The 23,493-nt window shown below is 39.7% G+C and overlaps 1 protein-coding gene across 3 annotated transcripts in view; it reads left to right on the top strand.

Moving 5' to 3' along the window:
• OGT (O-linked N-acetylglucosamine (GlcNAc) transferase) overlaps positions 1-23,493 on the top strand; it is a 32,017-nt gene that overhangs the window by 4,074 nt on the left and 4,450 nt on the right. For all 3 annotated transcript variants that reach the window (XM_032393803.1, XM_032393802.1, XM_032393801.1), the window contains 17 exons: positions 83-326; positions 6,479-6,547; positions 9,860-9,976; positions 12,135-12,214; positions 12,782-12,977; positions 13,230-13,370; positions 13,943-14,043; positions 14,210-14,363; positions 14,449-14,550; positions 14,975-15,154; positions 15,820-15,978; positions 16,950-17,039; positions 18,698-18,823; positions 19,231-19,401; positions 19,519-19,635; positions 19,728-19,898; positions 21,976-22,128. In XM_032393803.1, the coding sequence (XP_032249694.1) occupies positions 83-326; positions 6,479-6,547; positions 9,860-9,976; positions 12,135-12,214; positions 12,782-12,977; positions 13,230-13,370; positions 13,943-14,043; positions 14,210-14,363; positions 14,449-14,550; positions 14,975-15,154; positions 15,820-15,978; positions 16,950-17,039; positions 18,698-18,823; positions 19,231-19,401; positions 19,519-19,635; positions 19,728-19,898; positions 21,976-22,128 (2,371 nt within the window). The remainder of the gene's footprint in view (positions 1-82; positions 327-6,478; positions 6,548-9,859; positions 9,977-12,134; positions 12,215-12,781; positions 12,978-13,229; positions 13,371-13,942; positions 14,044-14,209; positions 14,364-14,448; positions 14,551-14,974; positions 15,155-15,819; positions 15,979-16,949; positions 17,040-18,697; positions 18,824-19,230; positions 19,402-19,518; positions 19,636-19,727; positions 19,899-21,975; positions 22,129-23,493) is intronic.

Below are 23,493 nucleotides of genomic sequence, written 5' to 3'. Positions count from 1 at the left end.
TTCAGAAACTGAGTTGCATATGGGCCATACCTTCTCTCTGTAACATGCATACCCACGTATCAACACTTTTCGCTTTTTCCAGATCTGCTCACTTTAGCACTCTGGCAATTAAACAGAACCCCCTTCTGGCAGAAGCCTATTCGAATTTGGGGAATGTGTACAAGGAAAGAGGGCAGTTGCAGGAAGCAATTGAGCATTACCGGCATGCATTGCGTCTCAAACCAGATTTCATCGATGGTTATATTAACCTGGCAGCCGCATTGGTAGCAGCAGGTGACATGGAAGGGGCAGTTCAAGCTTACGTCTCTGCTCTTCAGTACAATCCTGTGAGTAACATTTTAATAGTTATTATTTCCCTTTTACAAAAGCCCAGAAAGAAACAGCCTGCTACTTCAGACATTAAATAGGTTTTTGCGTGGAATAAAGTTAAGAATTTAGAAATGTTTGTTGACTTAAAATTGTGAAATTGCTTGGACCAGGTCTGCATTATGTTTTAAAAAATTCGTTTTATCTAGCAAGGTACATTTAAAAAGCACAAAAGTTATCCTTATAGCAAGAAGTTCTACATCTATTTTTATAATGCCTGTAAAAGTGCAGAACATATGACATTGTTTCTTTGGGTTGTTTTGATTAAATTTGGATATGTTCTGATAGGTATTTGTAACAGTTAATTGATTTTCAAGGAGTAGTGGATAAAGGGCCTTAATCTGTAATAGGAAATAGTTATAACAAGTTGCCACTATGTGGATCAGTGACATGAAAACCAGGCTGTGAAATTTGTTCCTCAGTAGCTTATTCTTTTTTCGTTCAACATAATTAAAAGTGGTAGAATTGAGGCGATAGTATCCAAACCAGGTTTTTGATTAGTTTTTCAATTTTTTGGTCTGAATTGCAGGTATTTTCTGGTGAACAAGTGAGGCCTAGCTGGCAGAAGTTAAGGTCACACTGTGGTAGGGTCTCTGAAAGATTCATAAAAGAAGTAAGACTGGCCCTCAGAACTTTTGATGTAGTTAGGGAAAGAAGATAGATACAAACTTAAGAGGTAATGATAGAAGGAGTGTAGGTCTCCAGAAAAAATGAGGAATACATAACCAAGCTAAGTGGTCAGCATTTAGTTTTGCAATAAGTCTGGAAGTGGTTAATAAGTAATTATGTTAGCTACCATTTATTGAAAATCCGCTATGTGCTCAGATACTGTGCCAGTTGTTTCAGATGTTGGTCTTACTTAATGCTTACGATGATCCTTTGAAGTAGATGGTATTATTGTCAGTTTTACCAGTTAAAAAAAAGAAGTCAGGGGTCATGTAACTTTCTTGGGATTACACAGGTAGTAATAGAGAAGTAAGATATTAAAACCTGAGCCTGAATATAACTTTTTTCTCTTGGTAACTGTTTTCTTTTTTTAATGCAAATATAATTAACATACAGTGTTATATTAGTTTCAGGTGTACAATATAGTGACTCAGCAATTCTATACATTACTCAGTGCTCATCAGGATAAGTGTATCTTAATCCCCTTCACCTATTCCACCCACCCACCTCCCCCCTTGCAGCCACCGCTTTGTTCTCTGTATTTTTAAGAGTCTGGTTTTTTTCGTCTCTTTTTTTCTTTGTTCCTTTCTTTTGAGCTTGAATATCTTGAAAGTAGACACAGAAGAGAGAAGAAATAAAAGATTAAAAAAGGCACCCATCTCTCAAGGCAACTCTTGAGTACAGTTTGAAAACCATTGATCATATCCTACTATCCCTTAATCCCTATTTTACAGGTTTGGAAACTGCAGCTTAATTTAGTAGTTTGTGCGAAAGATCTGAAATCACTTTTTATCATGACATCTGTTAATGATTATTTTTCCAGTTAATTTTAAGAGTTTAATATTTATTATTATTATTTGTTCATTGCTTTTTGTACGGATACAGTGAAAAGGTCTCCCAGCTACTCTTCTTGGAGGTAGCCGATGAAACTAATTTCTTATATGCATTGAGTATCTCTGAAAGGATACATAATATGTAGATTTGAGTGGTTTTTTGTGATTTTTATTGCAGTATTATCTAGCTAGTTACCACCAAAAATTATGGGGGGAACCCTGTACTGCCTGCCACTGGGGCTTGGACCCTGTTCTTAAGAGCCAGGGCTCAGAGTTCACTTGTGCACCTAGTTGTCAGAGGAAGTCCTTACCCTTTATTAATCAGGGTTGGTTCCACCCTTCTCTTGTTGATTCAGTATAAACTCACTTGTGCCCTCTTATATAGCTATGGCTCCACATCTTGAACTCTGATCCCCTTGGCTCAGGTCTTCGATTGTTTACATGTGTAGCAGGGCGGTCACTGCTGCTGACCTTATACCAGACTGTAGGAGTAGAAAAACTCAAGGGGAAGGGAAAACTGAAGTGGGAGACAGAACCATGTTTTTCCATATCTAACCTGTTAACAGAAAGCTTGTCATTGTACCCTACCAAAGAAGTAAAAATGGTCCTAAAATACATCGTGGGGCTACCCCCTTAAAGACATTGAACCAGCTATGCAGTCCCATCTGGTTCTGTTTCTACTAGTGGAAGGTGCTGTTTTATTTCTGTGCCTTCACCAGTAAGAGTGTAGAAAGGACTGTGCGGACTGCTTCGATTTCACCTTAAATATACTATACCAGTAATGTTTTAACTTATTTCAGGATACCTAGTCTTAACTAGATTTCACTTATTGTCAAATGCCTTTGTCAGTTCAGTACTCACAGAGTCTTGAGTCTGTTCCTAAGTTGTGCTCTTGTTAGCAGTGCACTGTTGTCCTGAATCATAGATGTAGTTGGCCTTCTATGAAAAATAGTTAAAATCAGGTTATTTTGGTTTTGCAGCAGTGAAAAGGCGAAAGTTGTGAAAAGGCAAAAGGTTATGGTAGTATTCTTGGTTATCTGTTTTAGCAGTGTTTATCCTTTCCAGTTAATGACAGAAGTTATTCTGTGACTTGATTATAGAAATTTTAAGACCTAGAGCTGTTTCATATTTTTATGTTCTGAACTGTCTTCTGTAATGTTGGATGATTTAATAATTTCACTGAGATTTTAATCCGTTGTATTTGAAGGTGCTATTGCACATGGTAATCTACATGATGGTTCACTAGAGTTGCCTCATACCCAGCAGTCCCTTTTATGAATTATGTATAAAATTGTCCTTTGTAAAATGGCTGTAACCCCCTACTTACTCTAAGGAGCTCTGTTGGTTGAAACGTTGCTTTGGCTTTGATTGTGGATGCATAATGCTGAGAGCTACTGGCATCCTGACCATCACATGTTACAGTCACGTTATTTGTTACTGTTGTGAGCTAAGCTGTGGAAAACCATATATTTCTATTTCTCTCTGCTTTTTATTATGTTTGCTGTGCAAATGTCACATTTAAATATTTGAGTGCTTATTGTGTGTGCAGTGCTTTATTAGGAATTGGGGTGATGTGCTGGGGAGAAAAAATTGAGGATTATAATATGAGATAGGACCTGACCCGTAAAGAGAAAAAGGGCGTAAGTTCTTTGGATGATTATTGTTAGAGAGTATTAAATCAGAAGATTTTCTTGAGTGGGTGCTTATAACCTAAGCATTCTGTAGGAAGGTAAATAGCAAGTAGACTTCCTTGGCTGAAGTGGTGAGTCAAGTAGTAACAAGAAGTGAGTGTAGTAGAGGAGAGTCAATTTGAAGATTTAGAAAGAATAGAGGCTGAGGAGTTTAAATTTAAATTGAGAGGCAATTGAGAACTACTGTAGGTTTTTATCAACCTGATTTTACTTCATGTGTATGTGTGTATATAGATGTGGGTAGGGGTGGGGGCTCTAGGAACAAAGGCAGGAAATAGTAAGTGCTGTTTTAGGAGGGGTGGTTATATAGGAAATTCTTACTTATTTTGAAGCAGTCTTAGGTTTTGAACTTTTGGGAGAATAGTGGTATCCTTGAAGTTCCTAGAAATCTGCTGTTCGTGCATAAACGTTTGGATTCCCAAATGGGAGAATGGGATTTCAGTATTATATTTAATAGGAAATGTTTTACCTTTTTCTAAAACTGCCTTGTTGATTATCTTCTAGTGATCTTGAAGATAATCTATTTTTAACTGTGGGCATTGTGTTAACTTGATTTAGTATGCTGTAATGGATCAAGATGATATTACTAAATATAGGTAGGCACTGTCAGCACTTGGATGCCATCTGTCCACGAGTTTATAGAAATTAGAAAGTATAGAAAGTATGCAACAGTTGGCTAAAATACATAGCCCGTTAGGGTCACTGTTGGAGAATTATTGCAAGATTTTGATTATTATGGCTCAGAAAAGGCATAGGAATTGGTAAAAGTCCAAAGATAAATAACTGCAATAATCAGGTATAGTAGAAGAGCTTGTATGAACAGATTGGAATGTACGGTTAATGGTTAGCCAAAACCGAAGGGTAACCCTTAAAGTTGAGGAAGAAAAATTATACAAAGTAGATAGCAAGGTTATAGAATCATTACTTCTGAGTATAAATAGGGTTAAAAATGCTTAGACTCATTAGAGGAGGATAAATTTGTAATAAGATTAATGATACCTGTGTTTTTTTTGTTTTTTGTTTTTTTTTTGAGGATTGGTATTAGCCTTTTGTACTTGAGGTCATGGGAGACAGTCATTCTCTCCCAAAACACCATTCATTGCTCAAAGGACAGGACAGATCAGGTAGATCATGGTACTGAGCCACTATGGTCAACCATAAGGGTATTCTGTGGCAGCCTGTTCTTTGCTGGCTGACTTTTGGTTCACCTGATGGATGATAGTATACAATCATAAAAGCTGTTTATCAGTAAAATTAACCACCTGATTCTGGAAACCATAATACAGTTGTGTGTAGAATAATATATATGATGATACTTCGGCACAATTGGCAAAATTTCCCTTACTGGGACTTAATAAGGCTCTTTTCCCCCGTGGAACAGTTTGGAATGATAAGCTTACTCCCTATTGCCATTGTCTGTGCTTGTTGACTGATAGATTTGAATGACAAAGGCAAACAAGGACAAATAAAAATTTAAGCTCACTGTTCTGACGAGTCTTTCATACTGATGAACGGACTGGTGAGTCAGATGACTAACAACACAATTGTGCTGCTAATAAAAAGCAGAGTCAACTGCTTTTCATTATTCACCCACTCAATTCTAATGGCACTTAATACTAATGAGTAATCTAGTGGCAGGTGCCAGGATTGAAGCTTTGGTTGGATGGTAATCCTTCTGTCTAATACTGAAATGAAGTCAAGGTTTCTAAATAGGCCTGACAGCCTAAGGGTAGGTTTGCTGATAGCCAGTCACAGCTAAATACTTTTTTCACTATGGAGAATTTTTGGCCCTTGATACTGGAGTGATTCATCATAACCTTTGAACAAAATAGTTGAACAAATATTTGGTGCCTTTTTTTTTTTTTTTAAGGCAACTGACATTTAGGGAGAGGAGAAGCTATAGTAAGGTCCGTAGTCTTTTTTCCCCCCATTTTTAAAAATTTAAATTCAATTAACATATAATATATTATTAGTATCAGAGGTAGAGGTAGAGTTCAGTGATTCATCAGTCTTATATAACACCCACTGCTCATCGCATCATGTGCCCTCCTTAACGTCCATCACCCAGTTACTCCATCCTCCCCCCCCCGCCCCAGCAACCCTCAGTTTGTTTCCTGTGTTTAAGAGTCTCTTATGGTTTGTGTCCTGCTCTGATTTCATCTTGCTTTATTTTTCCCTCTCTCCCTGTATGAGCCTCTGTTTTGTTTCTTAAATTCCACGTATGAGTGAGATCATAGGATAATTGTCTTTCTCTGATTGACTTATTTCGCTTAGCATAATACCCTCTAGTTCCAAGGCCCATAGTCTTTTATCTGAAACTGGTGGGATTAAATGCATTTCAAAATTCAGAATTTTTAGGATTTTAGAAAGATGGTAATACCATGTATAAAACTCAGGTGAGTCTGGAGCAGCACCTTCTAGTAAAACACATATTTCTGCAGCAGAAGGTATGAGTATTCACACTAAGTGGGATCAGTAAATTCTGTGTCAGTTCTGGTCAGGTTTAATCATCAGATAAGCTTTTGGAACTTTTTGGAATTGGAATTGAGGATGTAGGATTGTGGTTCTGTACTTTATTTTTATTTTTATTTATTTATTTTTTAAAGATTTTATTTATTTATTTGACAGAGAGATAGAGAGCACAAGTAGGCAGAGAGGCAGGCAGAGGGACAGGGAGAAGCAGGCTCCCCGCTGAGCAGGGAGCCCGACGCGGGGCTTGATCCCAGGACCCTGGGATCATGACCTGAGCCGAAGGCAGCCGCTCAACCAACTGAGCCACCCAGGCGCCCTGGTTCTGTACTTTAATTTGTCAAGCAGTATCTTTAATTGGCAGAATAAAAGGACAGCGAGCTAGATGCATAAAAGTAATTTCAAGGTGTTTTTGGTTGACAGTATAATTAAGGAGTATCTCTCGGTTTCTAGGATTTGTACTGTGTTCGCAGTGACCTGGGGAACCTGCTCAAAGCCCTGGGTCGCTTGGAAGAAGCCAAGGTAGGTGTTTGATAGAACACATTTAAACATCAGTGTTATGAAAACTTGTACTTTTTGCCAAGTCTTCAACTCTTCATTGAGCTATCTCCAAAAAACAGTCCTGTGAAACTGAGGAAAACTGACGGCATGAATCACCTCAGACTAGAGCAGGGCCAGGCTTTGGCATATCTGTTCTAAATCTGGGGGTAAAGCAAGAACCTGAACATTTTGGAGCCTTTCTGCTGAGCTAGATCATCTTTATAACAATGGGCTCCGTCATGATCTTATGTGGGAATAAGTAACATTCCTTTAAATCTGAGGCTTGCCTGCTGGTGACAAGCAGAGCGCCTGTGATTTGGCTCAAGACTCCTATATGATGCAGGTGCCATTGAAAATGCTGCTCTTCTAAGTCCTTTGTGGCTTGTAAGTGGAGAAGAATTTCATCCAAATGTTACCCTGTAATACTGGCATTTAAAATTCTTATTTAACCTTCCTCCCTTCATCTTCCTTACCCTTTTTACAGTGGAAGAAAGGCTGTTAAAATGATTGTAAATTCATAATTGGAACATCCTGCCCCTTGTCCCCCACTCCCTCCCCTAAGTTCCTTTTTCCTCTTTTCCAACCCTTAGTTGTCTGCCTTCTTTTCTTCCTTACTTCCTTCTTTTATTCCTCCCCGCCCTACCTCCTTTAAAAAAAAAAAAAGTCAGAAGGACAAAAAAGCTGGTTTGTTTGGGAAATGGACTGATCGAAAGAAAACTTGCCAAAGTGGAAAGGTGGCTTTTAGCATTCTGTGTTTCCAAATAATGAATTTGAACACCAGGTTGGGTTATTAAAGCTTTTGGTATAATTGTAAATTAAATTGACAAATGAAATTGTCTTGTTACAAGCCACCTTACGCAACCGCGCTGCAGGGGTGAGGAGTGGGGAGAAACCAGAATGCTTCTGAAACTCCCACCTGTTGCTCTGAGCCCCACGCGCATGCTAATGCGTGGAGTGTATGCGCAGCGTAGCTGTCTGTTTGACTGCTTTATCCAGGGAGGGCGAAGGCTTTTCAGCACCATCTAATGTTAAAAGGCACTAGTTTTAAGTGCATAGCTCATAAATTCTGCTGACACTTTGGATTAACCTTTATGTAGGTTTCCAGCTAATGAATTGTAATGGATTTCAATCTTAGCTGATAAATCTAATTGGTAATTTATAGAACAAATATTTGATAAGCTCCTATTAATTGTCACCCCACCAAGCGGACAGCTAACATGAATTGCACTTCACTGCAGCTTTAGAGATCGGTTTAGGCTGAGACATTGCGCCTGCCTTAGGTTGCTGACTTCTTTATTTCAGAGCTCTGGAGACACCTAGTTTGAAAAATGTTTATTCTGTTTTTGTGAGAACTTAGTGAACAAGAACATACTCTTGAGTGAAATGCAATGTATTTCTTTTGTAATCAGTGCATTTGAAAATTCAAGCCAGCATATTCCTAGTAGATGGAAGCAAAATTAAGTTGTCTTTGTAGAAAACGAAGAGCCTTTCTTCCAGCAAAAATCCCTGCTGTATGCAATAGCCCTGATTAACCCTCTCCCTTCTGCATGTTTCCCATGTTACAGACTTGAGACTGTCCTCATTCCCATATGTAATAGACATCCAAAGAATTTCAATTGCTTTGTTGAACTTTTACTAATGATCTTGTTTTTATTTTCTCTCTTGTTTTTGGTTTTTCACCATTGATATTGTATTTAGAAGGTTTCAGGTGGGTGAAACCTCCTATTCCATGCGTAAGGTGCCTCGCTGAAGGGAGCTCGAGGCCTGGATCTAGGGCAGACACACACCTCCTCCTCTTCCAGCAAGGAACGCACCGAAAAGTCACATGATGAGAAATATGGTAACGGGTTTGTAACTGCCACAGCAAAACAATTTGCCTCCATGCCTGAATCTTCTGTCTTGTGGCTTCAGAAACAGCTTAAAATAATTTTATTTACGAGCAAGTTATGTAAGAGAATGTTTTATACTATAGCCACAATTCTGTCAAAGATAAGTAAAAGTTAATTGATATTAAAAATTATTAGAGATAATTTACTAGTAAAAGCTTCTAACTCTCCTTGTTGTTCATTTTTTTCCTTTTTTCTTCTTTGTTTGGATTGCAGCATTCTGCTCTTCTGATGATGCGCTGTGACCCTGCAGTAGCGCAAAGGCTGCGCCGCGTTAATGCGCAATGCGTGCAAATGAGCCCCTGTGAACGGTTGACTAGATGAGTAATCTGATTGACTGGCTCCCTCAGTCCTATTGTGTAGCCTTTTTGGATAAAATTGGGTTTTAACGTACCTTGAGTCCAACTAATCTCATTAAACAAATATTCTCTCTGGGCCTGTCTAGTAGATTAATGGATCTGGTTGGCCGTTTGCTGCGTCTGGGGGTGTTCTACGTAGCGCAGCAGTCCGCAGCGATGGCGCAGTGCGATGCTGTTAGGTTGCGCAAGCGATGTTTGCGCTCGCATTACAGGGACCTCAACCTAGGTGCAATCCTGTCATATGAGGTTTCAGCTTCGGTCCCCCTTGGGAGTCAGGGGTGTGGCGAGGATGGATAGCCTGGCTTTCTGATACCCGACACGGCGGAAGGGCGTTCTTCTCCTCAGTAGCACAGTTTTGATGTTAGTGAGGAACGGTATCGTTTAGGGCAGCGTTTCCCAAAATGTGTTTCATGGTATTCTAAGAAAATGGTCAATGAAAAAGAGTTCCATGGTCAACTAAGGTGAGGGAGGACCCCCCCCCCCCCCGCCCCGTATAAACTGTTAGAGGCTTAGGCAAGTTCTGTAGCAAAGAAACCTGTTTTCTGTTTTCCTCATTTATTTGATCATGAAATCCTTTTTTCCCCAGTGATCTCTATTAACATTTTGTACAACACGCTTTGGGAAACTGGTGGGGATGGCGTGGGGTGGGAAAGCTTGGCTTTGTGTGGCACCCTCTAGCTCTGACTTGAAAACGTCGCAGCGGCCCTTGGGGTTCAGATAAGAGACGTCCAGCATGGAGTCTTCAGGCAGCTGACTTCCCAGATAAGTGCCGGTGTAAAGGGCTGGTTATCGGCTGGCAGAACTGAACATGGTGGTTTGCACTTGGGTTCCGGTGGCGCAGGCGCAGGAGCAGCCAGCTGTGGCAGCGCATTAGTTTTGGCGCAAGCGAGCCTATGCTGCAGGGTCACTTTTGGCTGGTCAGAGAAGGAATAATGATATCACCTTCTTCCCCCCCCCCCCCCGATCTTTTTTTTTTTTCCCCTTTACAAATTTTCCCTTTTCCCTTTACCTCCTTCCCCTCCCATCTTCTTTCATTAACCCCTCCTAAGGCATGTTATTTGAAAGCAATTGAGACGCAACCGAACTTTGCAGTAGCTTGGAGTAATCTTGGCTGTGTTTTCAATGCACAAGGAGAGATTTGGCTTGCAATTCATCACTTTGAAAAGGTTAGTCATTAAATTAATAATTGGTACTTGTGACGTGCTTATGTGTGCAGGGTGTTTTTACTTAGAACCAAGTAATAGGCCTTTACTTCATCCGTCACTTAATCTTTGTTTCTCTGACAGTATTACAGCATTTGCTGGATGGCATATGTTAGGGCAGTTTCCAGTTTTGTTGGTTTACTTTAAAAGATTAAGAAACAATCTCTATACCCAACGTGGGCCTCGAACTCACTCATGATCCCAAGATCAAGAGTCGCACGTGGCTCCATCAACTGAGCCAGCCAGGTGCCCCCCCCCCCCCCCCCCCCCCCGGGCTGTTTCCAGTTTTGCATTGAAAATGTACTTTAATTAAATATCCTTTTTTAAGATGGGCAGCTTTAAAGAAACAGGGTTTCTTGGTCAAAGGCTGATTCCAGATTGGGGTAGGAAATGTACAGAATTAATCTGGAGTGCCCAGAAAGTAAGGCAGCTTTGATATATATTATGTCAAAAGGACTCAAAAGGCAACTGGAAGAGGCTCACGCTGGCTAAAGATGGGACTTGAACATTTAGCAGGAATACTAACTGAGATATATTGAAACTTGTCAAATGTGTTTAAATCCGTGAGTTTATAAATATACTAAGAAGATACTCATTTGTTACCTTTGGAAGATAAGGAGTAATTCATTTTGAAAACTGGTTAAAAGTGGGGAGAACAAAGCATTTGTCTTCCTTCTCCTGTATGAACTGGACGTCAGGGTAACCCAGTAGTTGATAGGAGGAAGTTTCTATTTATAGCAGTGTTCCAGCTAGTAAATGAAAAAGGAATGATAAAATCAGAGTATCACCATTAATAGATTTAGGCATTTATCAGTGGCAAAGAAGACACAACCAGACACTATGTACTTTGTGATAGAAGTAAAGAAAAGTGAAGAGGAAGCGTTCTTTATGACTCTTCAGTATGTTCACAATTACTCATTACCTTCACCTTTTCAGTATTTCAGTTAAAGTTCGCATTTATTACACTGTGCTCCCTTGCTCGGTGGTTCTCTACCTTGATTGCATGGGAGGGGCTTATAAAAGATAGGAATTCCTGGTCCCATCTTCAGAGGGTCTAATTTAACTGGTACGTGAGAGAGCCCAGGCACCCTTTAGGAGGTGAATTCTTAATATTACGGCCAGGGTTGAGAATCCCTGCTCTGGGTTTATCTGGCCATATTTTAAGACAACTTCAGATTTATTTGGATGAAACCATTTAATGGTTAGTATCTCCTTAAGTATCTTACTGAGTGTACAGCTCTAATTACATATTTTACTAAGGTCTTACTGGGTATGTAGTTTAATGTATATTAATGCATATTAAATATATATACATATATAGATATATATTTTCTGCTGCTGCTTCTTGCCATTATGTTTTAGAAGAGTTAGGCTTTTTTTTTTTTTTTAAGATTCTATTTAATTTTTTTTGAGGTGGGGAGAGGCAGATGGAGAGGGAGAGAATCTTAAGCAGGCTCCAAGCCCAGTGCAGAGCCCGACGCAGGGCTCGATCTCACAACCCTGAGATCATGACCTGAGCCAAAATCAAGAGTTGGACACTTAACTGACTAAGCCACCCGGGCGCCCCTTTAAGATTTTATTTTTAAGTAATCTCTACACCCAACACCGGGGCTCAAACCCACAGTCCTGAGATCAAGAGACACATGTTCCACAGACTAAGCCAGCCAGGCATCCATAGAAGAGTTAGGCTTATTAATCTTGAATAAAATAGGGCCAACCATTAGAAGTTTTTAGCTCAGTAAAATTGGAGCCGACCTAGTTTAAAATTTTTCCCTTCAGGACACATTTTGCTCTCACATAACACAAGTTATTTTAACATTGAGGTTTGTGACTGAGTGGGTACTAAAATAACGGGGGTTATTAAAGTTTATTTGTTTAGTAATCTCTACACTCAGTATGGCGCTCAAACCCACAACCCCCAGATCAAAAGTTGCACGCTTCTCCGACTGAGCCAGCCAGGCACCCCATCTGGTTTTTTTTTTTTTAATGAAAGAAATAAGATTTAACTATACTAGAATATGTAAAATTTGAGGCCTAAAATTATCTCAGAATAAAAAATTGTAATTGGCAAATTAATCTGAAATCCTAACTTGGCTCTAAGTAGCTGTCTTGTAATTTTTAGGCTGTCACCCTTGACCCCAATTTTCTGGATGCTTATATCAATTTAGGAAATGTCTTGAAAGAGGCACGGATATTTGACAGGTGAGAGAATGTTCTATTTGATACATTTTCTTGAGTGTTTGTTGTATTGGCACTTGAGACTTTGGACTAAAATTATGACAGTGGTCCATTGAAAGACATTTTCCTTTTCTAGTATGTTGCTTTTCCTTCATCATGTCTGCTGTGTGTTACCTTTTATTTAGAGGCCTTGTTGCCTGACTTCGTTGTTGGCTTTCCTCCAAGCCATTATCCTTCTCAGTGGGAATTTAATTGAAATTTCTTTTGTTGTAAAGCTGTTGAAATGGTTATCTTCTAGACTAAATTATTCCTTTGATCTGATTCAGAAAGCTGAGTAAATCCTGACTTTTGACCTTTTTTTTCTTTTGTTAGGGGAGAGCTGATTTTCTTATGTGGAAATAGAAAATTTTTCAGTGTAAAAGTACATGTTTTCTTAAGGTGGAATTTTGATGTGAGGTTAAGTATAGTATAGCATGAATTAATTATAATTAATTGATATACTTTGGCATAGTATAGCTTGAATTAATTGTAACAAAGCATCCATTAAAAGTTAGTTGCATTGTGTGTGTGTGTGTGTTTTTTTATTTACAGAGCTGTGGCAGCTTACCTTCGTGCCCTAAGCTTGAGTCCAAATCATGCAGTGGTGCACGGCAACCTGGCTTGTGTATACTACGAGCAAGGCCTGATAGATCTGGCAATAGACACCTACAGGCGAGCTATTGAACTGCAACCACATTTCCCTGATGCCTACTGCAACCTAGCCAATGCACTCAAAGAGAAGGGCAGTGTAAGGACATTTATTCAGTCTATTTCTTTGTTACCTGGTAGGATTAAAAAAGTTGTTTTTGTACCTATTGTTATTAAGTATCAAAGTGGTAAATTGTTTTACTTTAGAGTTTTGGTTGAGAGAAGAGCAAAAATACCTATTTTCTAGAACATTACCAGCCATTAGGCTTAACTAAGCAGTTGTTAGAATAACATCTGTGGTGACTCTGTGATTCTTCCATATAAGTGTTGAATAATTTCTTTTGTTTTCTAGGTTGCCGAAGCAGAAGATTGTTACAATACAGCTCTCCGGCTGTGTCCCACCCATGCAGACTCTCTGAATAACCTAGCCAATATCAAACGAGAACAGGGAAACATTGAAGAGGCCGTTCGCTTATATCGTAAAGCATTGGAAGTATGTTCAGGGTGGTGTGGCTGGATATTTTTTCTATGTGATAATAGAGGAAAGGCAGTTAAAGTTTGCCATGTCATCCACCTCTTTTGTGAAAACAGTGGTTGAATCATTCATTGAACCAGTAATTGAGTATCTAAGGTATGAGCGAAGTCCTGTGTGACATTCAAGAAAGTCTCTACGTTGAGTTATTTTATGGGTAGATAAGATCTGCATGGAAAAGTTGAACAGTGAGTTATAGTTCAAGACAGGTTACCAATAAGTGTATAATTTTAGTGCCTGATGGCTGTAATGGTGGTTGGTGGGTGTGGTAGGAGTTTAAGAGCGATTTCAATTGGCATAAGCTAGGATGAGGAGAGGTCTTACTTCCTCACCTTTTGAAACGAGGAGGGTTATAAAATAAAGGAAGAGGTAGAATGTGAGACACTCGACTTTGAAGAATGAGGAGACTTGGAGAATGTAGACAGAAATGTAGGGATATAAAGATACTTGAGCAAAGTTCTTACCGTGGTAAGTTATTACTGCTGGTTTAGAAGTTTTTTTTTTAAACCTCGGATGTCATCTTGACTCTGTAGGTCTTCCCAGAGTTTGCTGCTGCTCATTCAAATTTAGCAAGTGTACTGCAGCAGCAGGGAAAACTTCAGGAAGCTCTGATGCATTATAAGGAGGCTATTCGGTAAGATCCTCACTGTCTATAATTTTTTTTTCCTTTACATTTTTAAATGTTTGGCCTGTGGCACATTTGGCTTGTGTTAAGATGACTTTTAATAACCACAGACTAACATTACAGGGAGTTAAAGGTTTTTGTACTAGACGAAGAAAATCTTCGTTTTCTCTTTTAGAATTAGTCCTACCTTTGCTGATGCCTACTCGAACATGGGAAACACTCTAAAGGAGATGCAGGATGTTCAGGGAGCCTTGCAGTGTTACACTCGTGCCATTCAGATTAACCCTGCATTTGCAGATGCCCACAGCAATTTGGCTTCCATTCATAAGGTACTACTGTTTATTATAATATGTGTGTCTAAGCACCTAATGTTTAGTTGTGGGACAACTTTTAACCATCCCGCTTTATTTCCAGGATTCAGGGAACATTCCAGAAGCAATAGCTTCCTATCGCACTGCTCTGAAACTGAAGCCTGACTTTCCCGATGCTTATTGTAACTTGGCTCATTGCCTGCAGGTAAAGAGTAACAGGCCAGTAATTGGCTTTCGGTGTTGCAATCACTTTTTAATTGTTATGTGCCACATTAATCCAGGCCTGGCTGGAGACGTGTTTTTTAAAGGGTTATCTGACGTTACATTAGACCAAAGACACACAAAATGTTAAATCTTGGAATAGGGTTTTCTGGGTAATAACTTTTTTTCTTTTTTCCCAAGACTTTATTTATTTATTTGACAGAGAGAGCCAGAGAGCATAAGCTGGGGGGTGGGGAGGGTGGGGGTGGCAGAGGGAGAAGGAGAAGCAGGCTCCCCACCGAGCAGGGAGCCCGACAACGGGGCTCAGTCCCAGGACCCTGGGATCACGATTTGAGCCGAAGGCAGACGCTCAATCGCCTGAGCCACCCAGGCGCCCCTGGGTAATAACTTCTTTTTGCCTCCTCTAGATTGTCTGTGATTGGACGGACTATGATGAGCGAATGAAGAAGTTGGTCAGTATTGTGGCTGACCAGTTAGAGAAGAATAGGTTGCCTTCTGTGCATCCTCATCATAGTATGCTATATCCTCTTTCTCATGGCTTCAGGAAGGCTATTGCTGAGAGGCATGGGAACCTCTGCTTGGATAAGGTGCGGTTGTTTTGTTTTAATCTTTCTGTTTCAGAGTAAAATACAGATAAAGAAAATGATGCAGTTCATATGTATGTGGTTTAATGAGTTACCATAAGGTGAACAGCACCCACGTTGAGAAATGAGACTTTGTCAGCCACCCCAGAAGCCCTTTCCATTGTGTCTGTCTCGATCATTTCCATCCCCTAAGTTGGAATCCTAACAAGAGATGGGTGGTGTTTGAAAACCATAGTGTTTAATAAAAGTGTTTGGTATTTTATACTCTGAGAATTAGAGCACTATTTGATCAAAGGTGGGAATTTGCTCAGCAGAATAGAATGGATTGGAGTGCTAGATGTAATTCTGTGTTTTAAAAATGCTTCCCTACAGAATTTTCTAAAATGCAGGGTGTGTCGTGCTCTGTCCACACTGCCTGGGGCTTTCTCCAAGTTTGAGATTTGCTCAGGCTACTTCTTAGGCCTCAGGAATAGGTCAGAGTATGAAGCATATTTATATAAACTGCTAAGATTGCTTTGAATTGGCTGTATGACTTAAATGAAGTATTCTGGGCAAACCATTCCCAACAGATGGGAAGTACAGGCTTGTTTTGTTTTTAATTAATTTTCCTAGATGAAGATTTATGTATAGATTCAACTGTACTAACAAGCATTGGCTTCCATTGGTAGATTAATGTCCTTCATAAACCACCATATGAACATCCAAAAGACTTGAAGCTTAGTGATGGTCGACTGCGTGTAGGATATGTGAGTTCTGACTTTGGGAATCATCCTACTTCTCACCTTATGCAGTCTATTCCAGGCATGCACAATCCTGATAAATTTGAGGTAAGACTAGTATTTCCCTAGAGACACTTGTCTGTTTTATTAAAAAAAAAAAAACAAAAAAAACCACAAACATTTCTGACTTTATCATCACCATTAGGTGTTAAGCCCAGTGTGTCTTTTTGAAAGGTCTGAACCAAGGTTTTTACTTAGTTTTACATTTAATTTTAATTTTTTAATTGAAATACAGTTGACATACGATATTAGATTAGTTTCAGGTGTACAACATAGTGATTTCACAATTCTGTTCATTATGAAATGCTCACCACAGTAAGTGTAGTTACTGTCTGTTGCCATACGAAGTTATTAAATATTTTTGACTATATTTCCTATGCTGTACTTTTCATCCCTGTGACTTATTTTATAACTGGAAGTTTGTACATCTTAATCCCCTTCACCTGTTTTACCCATTCTCCTCACCTCCTCCCTTCTTTCTGGCAACCACCAGTTTGTTCTCTGTACTTAGGAGTCTGTTTCTGTGTATTTTTTGTTTGTTCGTTTGTTTTGTTTTATAATTCTGTATATAAATGAAATCATATGGTATTTGTCTTTTTCTGTCTGACTTATTTCACTTAGCATAATATTCTCTAGGCCCATCCATGTTGTTGTTAATGGCAAGATTTCATTCTTTTTTATGGTTCCATTGTGTGTCTGCATGTGTGTGTACACACACACCCTCTGCGTATTCATTATCCGTTCATCTCTTTTTTTTTTTTTTTTAAGATTTTTTTCTTTATTTATTCATGAGAGACAGAGAGAGAGAGAGGCAGAGGGAGAAGCAGGCTCCCAAGGAGCAGGGAGCCCGATGCGGGACTCGATCCCAGGACCCTGGGATCATGACCTGAGCCGAAGGCAGACGCTTAACCATCTGAGCCACCCAGGCGCCCTATCCGTTCATCTCTTGATGGACACATAGGAGGTTGCTTCCGTATCTTGTTGAGCCAAGGTTTTTAAATATATCTGCTGCCTTTCAGGTATTCTGTTACGCCCTGAGCCCAGATGATGGCACAAACTTCAGAGTGAAAGTGATGGCAGAAGCCAATCATTTCATCGATCTCTCTCAGGTAGGTGAAACTCTTATACTTCAAGCTTCTAATTTTGAACAAATAGTGAATGAAACTATTGGTGGTGTGTAGCTTGTATTTTTCATGACAGGTATTTAACATCAGCCATTACATATGGGCAATTACTTTGATCTTATTTCCCTGATCATTTACATTTATAATCAGCGTGGATTGTGCTGACGTTGCAGATGAAATCGAAATGGGGTCTATTTGTGCTTGGACATAAAACTCTTCTCGGAAGTGCTGGCTAGGAAGAGGAATAAATAGGTTATTTAAAGAAAATAGAGGAACTAGGGTTCTTCATCATGGTTCATCTGTGTTTGTGGGCCTTTGCCTTTGGTTATCTTTATTTCTGTACTTGTTCTGTAGCTATTTCTAGAAGCATAAATTTTATGATAAATTAAGATTGAAACCTGTGGAGGAATTAATTTGCTGAGTCTAGAGGTTTTTCTTTATAGATTCTGTGGGCCACTTTGGTGACTAAAAGGGATATGCAATGTATGTGATGTATCTAGTAATTGATACATGAATCATTGAAGTTCCAGCAGAAGGGTTGTGAGATCCTTGTCATTTAATAAATAGTATGTACCAACATCTTTGGCAATGTAGCTGTTGCTTTGGGAGTATAGTTAACCATTTTTGATACAGGGTTTGGACTCTTTGTGATCAGGAAGCATACTGCCCTCCACTTCTGAGACGTTCAGGGACCCACTGCTTATTGACTGGAGTCTAAACTCTTCAGCGTGACCTTCACAGTCTTTTTTATTTTTAATATTTATTTTAGGGAGAGAGGGCTTGAGTGTGTGTGTGTGTTGCGGGGGAGAGGCAGAGGGAGAGAATCTTAAGCAGACTCTGCGCTGAGTGTGGAGCCCGACACAGGGCTCGCTCTCATGACCCTGAGATCGTGACCTGAGCCGAAATCGAGTCGGACGCTTAACTGACTGAGCCACCCAGGCGCCCCCGCCTTCACAGTCTTAAGTCTGAGCACAGTCTTGTTTGCCAATACTTTTCACCCACCATTTGTCCTCATACGTACCTTGTACCAAATAGAAGTGATCTATTCACCATTTTTAAAATCTACCGTGCACTTTACTCTGGTTCTTTATTTGTACTGTTCTCTATTGAGATTCTATTCTGTCCAACTGCCTCAAGCTCTTCTCCATCTTTGAAGGCCCATTTCAAATGCCAACTCCTCTATGAAGCCTTGTTTTTGTTTTTTTTTTTTAAAGATTTTATTTATTTATTTGACAGAAAGAGACACAGTGAGAGAGGGAACACAAGCAGGGGGAGTGGGAGGGGGAGCAGGCTTCCGGCTGAGCAGGGTTCATCTGTGTTGTGGGGCTCGATCCCAGGACCCTGGGATCATGACCTGAGCCGAAGGCAGACGCTCAACGACTGAGCCACCCAGGCGCCCCTGAAGCCTTGTTATTCATACGTTCAATCTAGAAGTAAACTCTCCTTCCTGTGTATTCTGTTTCTGTAATGTTTTGGGCCCATTTTAATGGCACTTAACCATATTTTTATGCTACATTAATGTAATTTGTGTTCTTATCATGTTATGTACCTGTGACTCTGAATTCTATTTGATGCCATTAAAACTAATTGAATTAGTTTGAGGTTATACATAGTGAGTTCTTATTTTTTTTTTTATTCCATAGATTCCATGCAATGGAAAAGCAGCTGATCGCATCCATCAGGATGGTATACACATCCTTGTAAATATGAATGGTTATACCAAGGGTGCTCGGAATGAACTCTTTGCTCTCAGGCCTGCTCCTATTCAGGTAAAGGAATTAATAGTAATTGCTCACAGTGTTTACTGAGCTAAAAAGACAGTGATTCCCCACCCCCCTCTGGTTACCTGGCATTTGAAACAATAGGGCAGACATGCTTGACTTAAGAAAAAAAGTATAGTTCTTGAAATGTACAGGGACAGAGAATTTTGAGTGTAAAACACAATGCCCACAGGTACATGTGTATAGAGATACGCATTTCATAGTTGAGTGCAAACAGTTGTTTGGTCTTGTAAATTAGAAAAATGTTAAACACTTAAAAAGGTTAGTCTGAAATACTACGTCATTCCTCTTGGCTAAAGAAGTCAACCCTCCTAGTTTGTTTATTTAATTAATTTTGAACTCTTCTGATGAAAATTTTTAGGTTTTGGCCTGATTTTTTTTTTTTTTTTTTATAGGCGATGTGGCTGGGATACCCTGGGACTAGTGGTGCGCTTTTCATGGATTATATCATCACGGATCAGGAAACTTCTCCAGCTGAAGTTGCTGAGCAGTATTCCGAGAAACTGGCTTATATGCCCCATACTTTCTTTATTGGTGATCATGCTAATATGTTCCCTCACTTGAAGGTAGGTAGAAAAACAGTGCTATGTGGACATGGCGAAGAACTGTAGTCATTTATTTCCTTGCTATTGTCCCTATGCATCCTGAAAGATTTGTCTCAAACTTTTTTTTTTTTTGATTAGAAAAAAGCAGTCATCGATTTTAAGTCCAATGGCCACATCTATGACAATCGGATTGTTCTTAATGGCATCGACCTCAAAGCATTTCTTGATAGTCTGCCGGATGTGAAAATTGTCAAGGTCAGAACCTGATCAATATTGTCATTGAAACAAAGTTATCTGCATTTGGGATCTTTTCCCTAATGATACATTTTGTCATTTTTTTCTTAAAGATGAAGTGTCCTGATGGTGGAGACAATGGGGACAGCAGTAATACAGCTCTTAATATGCCTGTTATTCCTATGAATACTATTGCAGAAGCAGTTATCGAGATGATTAACAGAGGGCAAATTCAGATAACAATTAATGGATTCAGTATTAGCAATGGACTAGCAACTACCCAGGTGAGAAGAGAATAATAGAGCATAATACGTACCACCAAGTATTCATTTGGCTGGGATACCCTGGGACTGGTGGTGTGCTCCATAATAACTGCAGGAGGTGTAAGTCTATTATCCCTGTTTTATAGCTGAGGAAATGAGTTCGGTGGAAATTGGCATCTTACATAGATTTGTCTTATTTTAAAAGTCTCTTGGATTCAGCCAGTAGGTCACTTAATGAGGGTCTACTGGGTTAACAGTATGTTTTTTTTTTTTTAAAGAATTTATTTGACAGAGAGAGAGACAGAGAGGGAACACAAGCAGGGGGAGCGGGAGAGGGAGAAGCAGGCTTCTCGCAGAGCCGGGAGCCCGATGGGGGGCTTGCTTGATCCCAGGACCCTGAGATCATGACCTGAGCCGAAGGCAGACGCTTAACGGCTGAGCCACCCAGGCGCCCCTAACAATAGGTTCTTATTCCTTGCCTGTGGCTTTCCTCTTATCAACTGTGAATTATCTGTAGACTTCATACAGTTTCTTACTTCTGTAACTCATTCTTTCCCTAGCTAAATCTTACTCCCTTTTAAGACTTTCCAGTTCAGACAGCTCCTCGAGGAATCCATTCCTGTCCTTATCACTAATCTCGCCTTTCCTGTTCTGTTGGTGCCTGTCTTTTCTGCTTCTATAATATCTGGGATGTATTTTACATCCAGCACAGCATGTTCTAATTCCCTGTGTTTGTGTATTCTCTGCTGAATTGAATTACTTTAGGGTCCATGTCTTAGCCACAGTAATGTAGTATGTGTTCAATAAATATATATTGCATATTGAAGTAAGTGAATATGTAGTTCTGTCGAGATTACAAGGCAAGGATCTCTCTCTTAAGAGTTAACAGTTTTAGTTGTGTAAGTTTATACCAAGGGTGCTCAGAATGAACTCTTTTCTCTCAGCCAGCTCCTGTTAAGGTAAAGGAATTAATAGTAATCAGTTACAATGTGTATTGGGCTTAAAAGACAAGTGGTGTGTTTTTTCTTAATCTTTGATTAACTGTCATTTGAAATAGGACAGACATGTTTGACTTAAGAAAAAAAACGGTATATATATAGTTCTTGAAATACACAGGGACAAAGAATTTTGAGTGTAGAACACAATGCCCAAACATATGAAATGTCTGTACATACCTGGAAGAGTTACGTAACAATTTAAGGCAGTACCCAGATGTATGGGAATTGCAAGGTAAGACTATAATTGATTGTGTCCGTAGATACTTAAAAATAGTGGTGATCAATGTGAGAGGAGATGCAGTAGAGATCGTTTGGAGGAATAATTTAAGTTTAGCCTTCAAGGGTGGGGTGTGATTTAGAAAAGGCCATTTCATTCATTAAAAAATGAGCAAAAGCTTGATGTTGGATTAATAGGGTTTTAAAAAGAACTTTTTGGCTTGGACACCTGGGTGGCTCAGTTGGTTGAGCAGCTGCCTTCGGCTCCGGTCATGATCCTGCAGTCCCTGGATCGAGTCCCGCATCGGGCTCCCTGCTTGGCGGGGAGTCTGCTTCGTCCTCTGACCCTCCCCCCTCTCATGTGCTCTCTCTCTCTCATTCTCTCTCTCTCAAATAAATAAAATCTTTAAAAAAATAAAAAGAACTTTTTGGCTTGAGTGGTAAGTTTCAAGGTGGAGTCTCCCCCCCCACCACCATTAAGTTAATGCTGTAACATTTTTCCGTTTTTTAACTTAATATATCATGAATATTTTCTCATAGTTCAAATGACGTGACTTTTAATGGCTATCCTATTTGGCATCTTAAGGATTTTTTTTTTTTTTTTAAGATTTAGTTATTTGAGAGAGAGAGAGAGCGCTTGTGTGTGAGCAAGTGGGGGGAGGGGCAGAGGGAGAGAGAAAAAATCCTCAAGCAGACTCAGCTAGCCGTGGAGCCTGATGCAGGACTTGATCCCACAACCCCTAGATCACAACCTGAGTTGAGACCAGGAGTCAGACGCCCAACTGACTGAGCCACCCAGGCACCCTAAGGATTCTTTATTAGTTCAAAAATGTCAGATGCTGCTGACTTTAAATATAAACACCATATTGTTTTTTGTGTTCCAGATCAACAATAAAGCTGCCACTGGAGAGGAGGTTCCTCGTACCATTATCGTAACCACACGTTCTCAGTATGGGTTACCAGAAGATGCCATTGTGTACTGTAATTTTAATCAGTTGTACAAAATAGACCCTTCCACTTTGCAGATGTGGGCAAATGTGAGTATGGGTAGATTAATTATTTATGTCTAAAGACTGGTAGAGATTATGTAGACCGTCTTGCTGAGGCTGCCCTCCACCCCCATTCAGGAGCTGTTGTGCTCATTTCTACAAAAGAGTAGTAGATTTTTCAGCCATTTTGGATTTCTCGCTTCCAGTGTCTAAATATCATGTTATGAACCTTTTTAATTTATGTATTCAAAACCAGGGATCAGCAAACTTTTTCTTCAAGGGCCAGATGGTAAACATTTTTGGTTTTGCAGTCCATACTCTGTCACATTTGCTTAACTCTGCCACTGGAGCAGGCAAACACCATAGACAATTTGTAAACGTAGGAGTATAGATGTGTGTTCCAGTAAAGTTTTACTTACCGAAACAGGCAACATGCCAGATTTGGCTTACAGGTTATATTTGCCAACCCCTGGCCTAACCTGATAGCAAAAGCATCACGTCCACATCCACCCAGTGTGTAACAGTCTTGCAATACTGTAGAGTTGTAATCATGAAGGAATCGGTTTATGCCATTACCTCTCAGTTGGTTCATCGGACCAGTTTGCATAATAAGCAGGACCTCTGAAAGTTCTAAACTTGACTATCCATAACTGGCTCTTACTCCATTGGGCTAAAATAGAGATAATTCTTGGTTGATTTTCTTTTCCATATTGGGGTGGGGTTTTTCTTTTTGTATTTTTTTGGGTTTTTTTTTTTTTGAAGGAGAAGTATGGGTGGAAGAGGAAGGAGATGTACAGGCTTACTATCCCTTAACCTTTACTTCCCAGTGTTCAAAAAAGCCCAAATATCAAAAGCTTTTTTTCAGAAGTTTGTGGCAAATTGATTTGGCGGCAAAACTACCTGAACTGATGTTAGGCTGTCTTTTGGTCTTTTATCTATTCCATTCAGTATGAATATTCCTACATTTCAAAGCAGAGGTACTAATGTGTGTGTTTACAGGGAGTTGCTGCTGAGAGTGCTAGATGATATATATGCGCTGTACTGTTTTTTAAAAATCTGAAGTATCCCGGATTCTGAAATTCATCTGTTCTCATGCCTTTCCGGGAAGGGATGGTAAACTTGTGTGGTAACACTGAATAGATGTAGATCTAAACCAGGGCTTGGCAAAACTGCGGCCTATGGACCAAATCTGGCACACTGCCTGTTTTTGTAAATTTTATACACACAGTCATGCCTACTTGTTTACATACTGTCTATGGTTGTTTTCCAGTGGCAAGGGCAGAATTGAGCAGTTATGACAGAGTCCATGTGGTTACAAAGCCAAAAATACTTGTTCTCTGGTCCTTTACAGAAAGTCTGCTGACACCTGATCTTGATTAGGCACATAAAGTCAGGCGAGTGTGAGCTAACCTT

This window comes from Phoca vitulina, unplaced genomic scaffold (genome assembly GCF_004348235.1).
Source record: "Phoca vitulina isolate PV1807 unplaced genomic scaffold, GSC_HSeal_1.0 scaffold77, whole genome shotgun sequence".
In the NCBI taxonomy this organism is placed as follows: Eukaryota; Metazoa; Chordata; class Mammalia; order Carnivora; family Phocidae; genus Phoca; species Phoca vitulina.
The sequence above is the reverse complement of the archived record's forward strand: the minus strand, read 5'-3'. Positions and strand labels throughout refer to the sequence as shown.